General features: G+C 39.9%; 1 protein-coding gene across 2 annotated transcripts; it reads left to right on the top strand.

The window, feature by feature from the left end:
* The first annotated feature begins 6 nt into the window (after positions 1 to 6).
* Positions 7 to 10,540, top strand: PRMT6 (protein arginine methyltransferase 6). 2 transcript variants are annotated; one of them, XM_012730175.1, is made up of 2 exons: positions 7 to 2,050; positions 4,309 to 10,540. In XM_012730175.1, the coding sequence occupies exons 1-2, from the start codon at positions 927 to 929 to the stop codon at positions 4,355 to 4,357; spliced, it is 1,173 nt and encodes a 390-aa protein (XP_012585629.1). In that variant the 5' UTR covers positions 7 to 926; the 3' UTR covers positions 4,358 to 10,540. The 2 variants fall into 2 exon arrangements, with proteins under 2 accessions (XP_012585629.1, XP_004689776.1); XM_004689719.2 differs by lacking the exon at positions 4,309 to 10,540 and having other exon boundaries at positions 7 to 3,150.
* The last annotated feature ends 1,613 nt before the right edge of the window (positions 10,541 to 12,153 follow it).

Below are 12,153 nucleotides of genomic sequence, written 5' to 3'. Positions count from 1 at the left end.
AAATTAGTAGCTGATATATGACTGAAAGAAAAACAGATGAGGAAGAGAGAGGGGAGAAACAATCTTGCCCAGATAAGGAGACAATAGGAATAAATAAGTGAATCCCAGAGGGAAATGATCCCAAGGCCTGAAAAACTCAGTTATTTCTGGAGAATATAATTTTAATAGGTTACTCAAAATATACCCAACCACAAGTGGGTTTCATTGTATCACACCACCATTACCTTTCACTGTGTGTTAGCCTGAACTCTTGTAAAATTCAACTCTGGAAGGAGCGAGAAAATTACCAGAACCAGACTGAATCAAGTAACTATTCTACTAAAAATAAAGACCAGAAATAAAAGTCTTTGATCCACTTCCCGCAGGTAGGGGCTGGGTAACTGAAGGAAAGAGTAATTGTGTAATTCGCCCTACTTCAAAGTTCACAGACTCTCATTAGAATCAGAAGCATGACCTTGGGTCAGGTTTTCACTTAGTTTAATACACACCTCCCTTGCACCCCACCTCAACTGACAACGGTCAAGAAAAAACGTGTAGTGAGATTTTTAAATCTCCGTTAAGTGGACAGTTTAAGAGTTGCAACAGTTCAGGTAAGGTCTGTGAAAGGTCCCGCCCAGGTGGGAAAAAAAAAAACAACCGGGAGTTAGGCAAACAAACAAAGGCAGATTAATTAGTCTTTGCTGTGTCCACTTTCGGGAAGGGACAGAAAGCGAAAAGTATTTTAGCCCCAGGAAGGACGGGGAAAGGGCAGAGTCACAAAACGTGGGTGGGAAAGGGATCCCAGGACCCAACAGGTGGGTTCCGACGTCTCCCGCCACGCCCGCCCCAAACCCAGCCGGCGTGGGAAGCGCGAGAACGCACTACAAGTCCCAGAAGTCCCCGCGAGGACGCGCAACGCCCGCCGGGAGCCGACCTGAGCGGCCAAGATGTCGCAGCCCAAGAAAAGAAAGCTGGAGTCGGGGGGCGGCTGCGAAGGAGGGGAGGGAACTGAGGAGGAAGATGGCGGAGAGCAGGAGGCGACCCTGGCGCGACCCCGGAGGACCAAGCGGGAGCGCGACCGTCTGTACTACGAGTGCTACTCGGACGTATCCGTCCACGAGGAGATGATCGCCGACCGCGTCCGCACCGACGCCTACCGCCTGGCCATCCTGCGGAACTGGGCAGCGCTGCGGGGCAAGACGGTGCTGGACGTGGGCGCGGGCACCGGCATTCTTAGCATCTTCTGTGCCCAGGCCGGCGCCCGGCGCGTCTACGCGGTGGAGGCCAGTGCCATCTGGCAGCAGGCCCGCGAGGTGGTGCGGCTCAACGGGCTGGAGGACCGGGTGCACGTCCTGCCGGGGCCGGTGGAGACGGTGGAGTTGCCGGAGCAGGTAGACGCCATCGTGAGCGAGTGGATGGGCTATGGCCTCCTGCACGAGTCCATGCTGAGCTCCGTGCTTCACGCGCGGACCAAGTGGCTGAAGGAGGGCGGTCTCCTCCTGCCTGCTTCCGCCGAGCTCTTCGTGGCGCCCATCAGCGATCAGATGCTGGAGTTGCGCCTGGGCTTCTGGAGCCAGGTGAAACAGAACTACGGTGTGGACATGAGCTGCCTGGAGAGCTTCGCCACGCGCTGCCTCATGGGCCGCTCGGAGATCATGGTGGAGAGCCTGTCGGGCGAGGATGTGCTGGCCCGGCCGCAGCGCTTTGCTCAGCTCGATCTGTCCCGCGCGGGCCTGGAGCAGGAGCTAGAAGCCGGGGTGGGCGGGCGCTTCCGCTTCAGTTGCTACGGCTCGGCGCCCATGCACGGCTTTGCCGTCTGGTTCCAGGTGACCTTCCCCGGAGGGGACTCGGAGAAACCCCTGGTGCTGTCCACCTCGCCTTTCCACCCGGTCACGCACTGGAAGCAGGCACTCCTCTACCTGAACGAGCCTGTGCAAGTGGAGCAAGATACGGACATTTCCGGAGAGATCACGCTGCTGCCCTCTCGGGATGACCACCGGCTCCTGCGCGTGCAGCTGCGCTACAGAGTGGGAGACCAGGAGGAAAAGACCAAAGACTTTGCCATGGAGGAGTGAGCGTGCCTTTTCTCCCAGCTACCTCCCCGGGCGGCCAGCCCCGCTTAGTAGAGGCTTAGGGGGGTCAGGGGAAAGGGAAATCCACGTGCAAAAGGGAGGGATAGCTTCCTTTTCCTTCTGCTCTCTGGGCTTCTGGGGAGGGAGAGTGATTTCAGTCTCCCTGCCAGGAGAGTGTTCTGGCGAGATTTATTTCAAAAGTGATCCCGAACCCTCCAACCGCAGAAACGTGTTTAGTAATAGGCTTTTAAGCCTCAAAAGCGTGTTGTTCCAAGCACTTGTATTTCTCTTTCTTTTGTTTCACGGAAGAAAAAATACACGAATGAAAATAACAATTTATAAAGATTTCATGCACACCCCTGTCACTCGCTCACACCTTATCCGAGTCTGAAGCTTGAAGCCCGGGAGAACCGGTAAAAGGGTTGTTAGATGTCATAAATTTCCACTATGACTTTAGAGCCATATATTGTCGTTTTCCAGGTGCAGAGTCTAGCCCACTGTCATAGTTTTAAAAATAAGCTTTGCTACTTTTCAGGGGCCGGGGAGGGAGGTAAGGGGCAGAGAAGAATGAGGAAGCAATTTAAATAACCCTGTAATCAGTCATTAATTAGACATACTACTTCCATAGGGTGCTAAACTTGGTGAACATGTTACTCCATTAAGTAAAGGACTAACTGAAAACACCTAAGAAATCTAGACGTTTCATACAAGAGAAAAAGACTCGAAAGAGTGAAGTAGTTTATTAAGCTTAAGCCAAAAAAAAAAACAAAAATTCATGTATGTTACATTAGGAAAAAATTGTGTAATTCTTATTCTTATAAAAGGAAATTTCTAAACCTGCCCATAGCATCACGATGGGTGAATTATTTAATTCACTAAATTAAGGAAACTGTTTTACCAGCTAGAAAAGTGTACTCATTTCAACTCCCTCATTTAGAGGGATCATGTGACTTGGCCTACTTACAGCAAGTGAAAGTTCCTTTTTTAGTGTTGGGTGATTTTTTTTTTCTTTTTAGCTCAGCCAAATGTAAAAGTTGTGAATTTAGGAAAATCATTTGTAATGAAGTATGAGTCATGTTATCAAATTTATTTCACCAATGTTTCCCTCATCCCTATGGCAAATAAAACATTGGCATTCTCTATTTTTATAGACAAAATAAGAAGTCTCGTGTAATGTTTGAATTATAATGCTTCTGCCTTCTTCACACTGTCAGTTCTTAAGTGTTACAACCCCTTAGGATTATAACTTCAGGGTAATTCAACTATGTTTAATGTACGATTTATAATAGTAGCTTTTGTATGCTAATAGTAACAGGTGTGAAAAACTGGTCTGAAAAAATCCTAACAGTTTTGCTTATTTTTCCACTCATTTAGTCGTCATATAGCGAAAAAATACTAGAACTAATTTGCTAAAATTTGATGTTAACATCTGAGATCTGCCATTATGAAGGGAAATATACAAGTACAAACTCATTTACTTTACAAAACCCTTGAATTAGCAAGCAAGAGTTGTCACCAATTTGATGTCAAGTGAGTTAACAGACTATAAAATTTTATACAGCTGGTGGTATAAAATAGTTCCTTAATTTCAGGTCAACTATATCTTAAGCTGAACATTTTATCTATTTAGAATTTTAGTGTATGATTTTGAGTAGATTTCTGATTTTTGTTTTCTGAACTTGCTATGACAATCCTTTTGGTGTGGCAGATGAAAACTTTCTTCCAAATCCAATTCTTTCAATATACACTTTATATATACACACATATGAGTACTGTAGCGTTCTCATTACCAAATTGAGCACACAGAATGCAAAGTTAGTCTTTGGGTAACTGTAGAAGTGAAAGGTAAGTGTTGCATAATTAGGTGGAAAAGCTTTAAAATTCTTACTGTTATGGTTTCCCAAAAATGAATTACTATAAAAATCTAACACCTAAAACAATTAGTCAAGAGGCAGCATAGCTTATTGGTTAAAAGCTTGCATTGAAGCCAGAACATACATTTCGCCACTTTCCACTGAATGGCTTTAGCCAAGATACTCAATTTTTATTTATTTTTGCCAATAGAACAATTGTCCCAGCTCTATAGAAATATGAGGGTACATGGGGTTAATACATGTAAGGACATGCTGCCAGGCACCTTAAGAGTGCAGATACTCTTACCTGTTGTAATTACAGAAAAGTAATAGGCAAACCTAGAGCAGCTGGCCACATGCAAAATGCTATAGAATAAATATTTAGCATTTTTATTTTTTTACAGGTTTTGTTTGACAGCGTCCGCATGGCTGTGTATGAAGAGTGATGTATGACACCGAAGCCCAGATGACCCAGAGGAAGGCCAAGGTCTTTGGAATGAAGACACTTCTAGAGGAATGAGAATGTGAGATGCTCCGACATCTATCCTGGTGCTGACCAATCCCTGTAGAAACTGGTACCGATTACTTAGTGTCCTTGAGACCACTGGAAGAACTGTCACCCTGAGGAAAGAAAAGCATGGTGAAATTCTACCTGCTTTCCTCTAATAGCTTACATTTGTTTAGCACTGTGAAATTTTCCAAATATTTCCATTAACTCACTAAGCCAATGGACATTTTACTGAGTATACAATCTAACATCATTGTGATAAGCACTTAAGATATAAACCAATAAAATATAGTTGCAGATTCCAAAAAGATATATTCATATTATAAACCAGAAAGTAAAGTAAATGATAATGGACTGAAAAACGGGGTTGGTGGAGGTATTAGAGAGGATAGGTCATTTTCTTCGCTTTATACTACCAAAAAAACATTTACACAGAGAGGGATTAGGCTGAGGTTATATATCTAATTTTTGGCAATTAAGCACAAGTCTTTCAATTCCTAACCCCAAACAAAAATGTATTTATTATCTTATTCTTGCATGCTTTAATTTTAAAAACAATTACATGCCTCTGGAATGCATGAAGCAGTGTTTAAATGAATGATGGAAACATGGAACAGTTAAACAAATTTTCATCGCAGATCTGTCTCATAGACCTTGAAGAACCACTTCCAGTATACACATCTTAAGGTTGACAAATATTAGACATTCACTGAAAACCTCTCTGAACCCTTTTCCTAAGAGCTGATCAAATGTGATGTCTTTCTGAAGCCTCCCAGGAAACTGAATCCTGAAAAAATTAGCAAAGGTAGGTAATTGCCTTCATGGCTATTGGTTCTTGGTGTGGAAGAGCAGAGGCATTCATTTAATTCTTTAATGAACACCTCTAACAAGCACTATGATTAAAAGCCAATCCTACCCTCAAAGAGTTAGGATACAGTAAGGAAACAAAATCACTATACCAGTAATTTGCATACATTATTTAGCCTAGGAACACTTTATTCCACTTTTCCAATTCAGTCATATCTTTGCTAAAACAAAGGATGATGAGGAGCCAGCCATCATCAATTCCATCCTTAAAATTTCTCCCAAGTGCAAAAATACTGTCACATACATAGATCCTCCCAGAAACATCCTCTGATGTTAATTCATAAATCTATGTCCTGTAAATTGCCGTTTATTTCAGCTAATGGACATAGTATTTTAGGTAGATGACCCTCCTTGTATTAGCTATTTGAAGCTGAATCAAATTTATGGGTCACTTGTGTGTTTACTAAGTATATATCTGGCTCTATTTGCATACCGAGTTTTTTTTTTTTCTTGATTGATCCTTCTCAATTATGATGAATATTACATGTCTTGTTGGAATTTATGTAGCTTTTTGCTCTTCAAATACTTTTGGTATTAAAATGTTTGCTGAAATACCTGCAAGGTTACTTTCCGTAATACCTTCAAAAGTTCTGCAGGAGTTGAGGACAGTTAGGTGTTTTCCAGAGCCAGACAGCTTTAGCAAACATCTTGGTGCGAAAAAGACCTGAAGACAGTAAGCGAAGCAAATAAAGATTAGGATCCCTGTTCATACATTTTGCCAACCTCATATTTAGAGGTCTTAGATTTAAAAGTCGTGGGCTCAAAATAAAAAATACATTTTTGATTGATTAAAAACAATTGCTTTTTATAATATATGACTTTGCCCTTAATGCCAGGCTATCATTTCATAGAGTTAAACTTAGTACCTGAACTTTGTCTAGGCGAGCAATGCTGGGGGACTATCTAGAGAGAAGGAAGGGGATACTTTCAAGTTGCCATGAGAGTGTTGCCACTGGCCCAGACCACCATTAGGGGTCTATGCAGGATTTCCCGGAATACAGAGACTGGACAAACAGCTAGGAAGGACACCTCCAGGGCAGAAGGCCCACCCCAACCCACTTCTCAGCAGATTATCAACCCACAGAGGCCAACTTCCCCCATCATGAAAAAAACCTGAGAAAGCCAGTTCTAAAGGAGAATCCCAAATCCTGGGGCAGACAACATCTGCCCTTTTGTGGGTTACTCCTCTCATCAGTGTATTCGATAAACCTACCGTTTTCTGTTCTCTACTCAGCCTCTGGTGAATTCTTTCACCGCATGTCTCCAACTTGCACCTAGTGTTAAACCACCACTCTTAACCTCTCTTCCAACCTAATTTCCAAACCTGTTCAAAGATTCTTATATGTAAGGATTTATTAATCTCAAATTCATGAATAAAATTTCCAAGTTCCATTGTCCCAAGTATGTGCAATTTCAGAATAGATAGTATGGAGTGGGGGTGACATTAGGCCTTAAAAAAAAAATGCAGCTTTGCTCCTGATAAAATTAGTATATTTGAGAATGACTTGTAGCATTTAAGCATATGTGATGATGGAGAAAGGATTAAGATCCACAAACAGTTAATATTTATGCACTCATTGCAATCAAGCCATTTATGAGGAATTTCTATTAAAATACCAAGGTGTTTATTTTAATGTGAACCTCTGCTATTATTATTTATCAACTGGTGAATGACACAAAAATAGGAAACATTTAAATGGTTACAATATACAAAAAAAAAGAATTAAAAAGAGGATTTGGAAAATCCACAGATTAAATATAGTCCCTGCATAATTGAGAATTTACTCTAGTCAGGATAATTAGGGGAAAACAGAGAGAATGACAGCAATTACAACAAGCAAATTTTAATATGAAATAAAATTAGAAATACTACCAGGAAAAGTGCCATTTGTAATAAATAAAATTCTAGCTAGCTTTCTTTACTTGAACCCTAAATGGAGATTATAGAACCTAGACATTATTATAAGATAAATTCACATATAAATTAATTTCATGTAAATCTATAGAAGTAAATCCAAGAAAAATGGGCTTCAGGATAACACATTATCCAAATAGGAGATAAAGCAGTTGAGTTACTCTAACAAAGTTCTTAACAGCAAAACTAGACCAATGAAGGATGTGGTGATTACACCAGCCCATAAATAGGGATGTTACTTAAGACATTAAAATGGTATACATAATAGTCAGAGCTAAAAAATTGATGTGTTTTTAGAGAGATACAGTTTTTTATTTTTTGATTCATTTTCCGATTTATATTATGACATGATATTCTTAGGTTTGATTAGTGAAAATAGCATTTGCTGAAACTAAGCTAAATGATATTCTAATGTACCAGCTACTTCTCGTCATGTGGAACGTTTTTATACAAAAATGGTATATTCATCATACTGTGCAAAGTCCGTTAAGTCAATGATTGTTTACTTATGAGTTATACATAATAAAATATTGTTCTGTAAAGAGCAGCTTTTATCCTAAGGAAGACTTCGTATCTATTAGATATTTCAATCTAGGGAAACTCCTCCTCCTGTTAGAAATGTAACAGTATATATAAAGACAGAGTGGCAATACTTACATAAAAGCAATGTTGTTATTTTTTAAAAGCCATTGAATGCTTAATGTGCTAGATGCACTTTAAGTACATTATCTTAATTTTTGAAAATGGTCCCATGGGTGACAAAGACATGAAGGAGTTTGTTGAATTGTCCAAGGGCCCCATGAGAGTGAGCGCAGAGCCTGACGCCTCCTGCACTACTTTCCCTGCCCAGGATGCCTGGGCTGTCTGGAGTTAGGGTGGCATCTCTTTGCACCGAAAACAGACTGGCCGTTGTGTTAGGCAGGATCCCCAGAAACAGACCTTCACACAAGTATACATGTAAATGTGTTTATCAGGCAGGTGAGACTGAGAAGGGAAGGAGACCAGGCTCAGTAGTAAAAGTGGTATCAAACCAAGTGTTAAGGTAGGGAATTTGGCTCAGTCCTGCAGAGACACTTAAGGAGACAGCATAGTTCCTAATTCTGAATGTCTCCGATTAGGTAAGCGGGGCTCTGCACTTACCTTAGCCATCAGACTCGGGTTAGTGGCTGCCCAGGGAAGGCAAATTTCTAGGACTCTCCAGCTCTCACCTGGGCAGACACAGCAATTTCCATGGTCTATGGACAGCACCCCCTAGGTGAGCCTTGCAATGCAGGTTGAAAGCAAAAATACTGGGGAAGGAGATACTATACAAATAAGTAAAGGATAGAAAGGGGTGTAAGTGCAACCTGGTAGGCTCCTGCCACTGTCATGAAGATGCTTTCCAAGTTCCCTTCCTTGCTGAATAGTTAGACACATTTCTCTATGTCCATTTTTCACTAGATTTTTTAAAGTTGCATGAATAAAATACAAATTTAGTGTTTAGAAAGGAAAAGTTAATAATCTATTCCTCATAATTTAGAATGTCTCCAGCACAAAAACTTATACAACATATTTCTGTAAATTTTATTGCATAAAAATGTGAATGTATTCTCTTACTCTGAAATACAGTTTTTCCAGGTTAAAATAGATATACTGAATGGCCTATGAAGCCAATGTATGTGTATGTGTGTGTATACATTAATCTTATTAATAGAAATATGAAAATGTATAGTATACATCACCCATAATTTATTCAACTAGTCTCTATAGATAGTGGTTTGCAGTTTTTTATTACTAAATTATACTTAACTTTCTCTTCTTTCAATTCTCTCTTTAAGTGATCTGTCAGTCCCACTACTTTAAACAATGTACTATCTAAATGTTAAGGGCTCATATAATTGCTTAATTGTCATCTTCACTTGGATATATTAGGTATCCTAATATAGAAATAAATCTACACGTACATATAAATATAAGGCAAAGAAGACACACAGGTGTCCAACAGGTACATGAAGAACGCCCATCACTTAGTATTAGGGAAATGCAAATCAAAACCACAATGAGATACCATCTCAAATCTGTGAGAATGGTTCATATTAAAGTCCAGAAACAAGTGTTGGCGAGGATGTGGAAATAAATCCTCATGTATTGTTGGCCGGAATGCAAACTGTTCCATTTGCTATTGAAAGCAATGTGGAGATTTCTCAAACTTTTAAAAATTAATCTACCATCCAATCCAGTAGTTCCACTCCTAGGTATCTACCTGCAAAATGCAAAAGTACTAACTCTAATTAGAAAGGATATATGCACTCCCATGTTCACCGCAGCACCATTTATAATGGTCAAGTATGGAAGCAACCTAGTGACAATCTACTCAGTAATAAACAAAGATGAACCCAATTGTGATACGGGTGGAACTCAAGGGTAATATACTAAGCAAAATAAGCCAGAGGAGAAAGACAAATACAGTTTTGTTCAAATGAGCAATATGGAGAAACAAACCAGTCAGACAAAACCAAGCTAATACATGAATATAATTTTTGTATATAGTTTTAAAGAGTATAGTCACCCAATACTCTTTAGCTCTATATTTAGCCAGCAGTTGATGTGCTCCAGGAAGGCATGGCAGCTGCCCAGATCATCTATGATATCATGGTCATCAGGAAGTGTTTCTCCCATGCTTGTTTGTGAGGTTCTATTTTTGACTTTGAATGTATCGAGAAGCATAGAACAAGTTCTCTGACCTGAAGCACTGAATCTTAAGTGGGTAATAAACATCTCAACTTCTCATTATAACACTTCACCCATTCAATACCTAATGAATTACATAGATTAGTGCTATTGTAGGGGTTTGGCCATTGCAAGATGGAAGAACCTGAGAAAGGAGAATACAACACTATTTAGCAAAATGTTGTTAAGAATGAAATGGTGGCAACCTATCAGTGTTTAAAAAAAAATGTTTTCGAAAGTTCAGAAACTCAAAAACACTCAGAAGACAGATACAGGAGATGAGACAAAATGTCTGAGAAAGAAAAGAATCTAACAGTGTGACTGGCAATATAAACAAATCTATCAACATATTAAAGTCCAGAAACAAGTGTTTTGATTCAGAAATACATTGGTTCACATCAGCTTTCTTCCTGTCTAAGTCAATTCTAATGCAGTCTTTTTAATGATGGGTAATAATTATTTAGAGACAGTCTGACATTTACTATTCTCTTAAATTAAGGGATTGATGTTTTGGTTTTTTTCCAGTTAAGAACCATAAAAGGCAGCATCATTTGGGGTGACTATTCCCTGCTTTGCTTTATAATTTCCCTTATGTAGATATCTCTGAATAATAATAATGTGTTCTTCAATGTTGCCATCCCAAAAGTTTATGTGTGTGTTTATGAGGAATAATTTTTTATTTTTTATTTAGTACATTTGGAATTTGTTTTTGTGTATTGTGTTAGCAAGTAATTCAACTTCATTCTTTTATGTTTGGCTTTCCAATGTTCCCAGCACCACTTTCTTTTTAAATTATTTTAATTTTATTTATGCATACAAGCACTGGGGTGTAGGGCAGAGGTGGAGGAGGGAGTTGTGTGAGAGGATTCACCAGAGACAAAAGTGCTGAGCAGAAACAGACAGATCTACTGAAATACACGCTGAGGGGAGCAGGCAAGACGAGATGGGTCTGCTATGCCATATGTGGGTTAGCTCCCTGCTGGGGATGGAGTTTCTACTGCAATGCCTGAATCTTGATATTCCTGAGACTTGATAACCCCTGTGCCACTAGGGAGGCCGCAGCACCATTTGTTACAGAGACAATCTTGTCTCCATTTTATGGTCATGAATGTTTTAGCATAGATTCGATGCTGGTATATGTTTGCAATCATTATTTTTTATTATCAATATTAACATTTTAAAATTTATTCTAATTTTTACAGTTATTCTTTAGATTTACAAATACTATCCTAACTTTCAGATAAGTTTATAAATTTTTAAAAGTTTTGAAATAACCCTGGAAAACTAAAGCTCTTAGATAATTGACCCAAATAATATGCAATACTATTTGCCAGAAACAAAATTTCAAAATAAAATTGAACTTATATTTTACATCTGTGAGTAAATGCATTTTATGTACTTTATTTCTGCACATACAAACTCTCGTTAATGAGATTGTAACCAAAGGGGCCTCCCTGGTGGCACAGGGGTTAATGTCTCAGCCAGTCACTGCAGCATGAGTTCCATCCTCAGCCAAGGAGCTAGCCCACATGGTACAGCAGAACTCTCCTGAAATGCCTGCTTTTCCCCTCAGCATTGCATTTTAGTGGATCTACCTGTTCTGAACCCCAGTCTGGCTCTGATGAGTCCTCTACCCCCTAGACCTCTGGCCTACACCCCAGTTCTTATATGCATACATAAATAAAATCTTTTTTAAAAATGAGATTATAACTGAGATGAAACTCCCCAACTCAAATGGGACAAGCATTTTCTATGTACTGAGTTATTTGGGTTATGCTTGCCATGCCATTTTTTTTTTTTTAGGTCTACAGAAAAATCATTCATGACATCAATTTCCTGTGGAATATTTTTGTCACTATAATAATCTATGAGCAAATTTTCTCCAACGTTAAGAGTTTCTTCTTAGGATTCAAATTTGTTTATCAAAAAATCCAACGGGCTCCATTTTGCATTCAACTAACTTACCCTATTTAATTAATATGTGTGTGTTTTAAAGATTTACTTATTTATGCATACAAAACTGGGGCACAGGAGTGAATAAGTGTACAAGCAGGTGCAGGCGCACACAGACTTTTCAGAAATGCTTCCAGCAGGCACAGAAGGCAACATCTGTGTGAAGGTGATTGGCGGCACCATCCTAGAAAGCACCACGCTCCTTTCCTTGGCTCTTCCTGGCTCCCTGACTGTCTGTTCCCTTTCCCAGGAAATGTACAACCCTGCAGGCTCTGCTTCAGTTCTGCCTCCCTGTCA

Source organism: Condylura cristata, unplaced genomic scaffold (assembly GCF_000260355.1).
Source record: "Condylura cristata isolate star-nosed mole 26May11 unplaced genomic scaffold, ConCri1.0 scaffold00026, whole genome shotgun sequence".
Lineage (NCBI taxonomy): Eukaryota > Metazoa > Chordata > Mammalia > Eulipotyphla > Talpidae > Condylura > Condylura cristata.
This window is presented reverse-complemented; position numbering and strand designations above follow the sequence as displayed.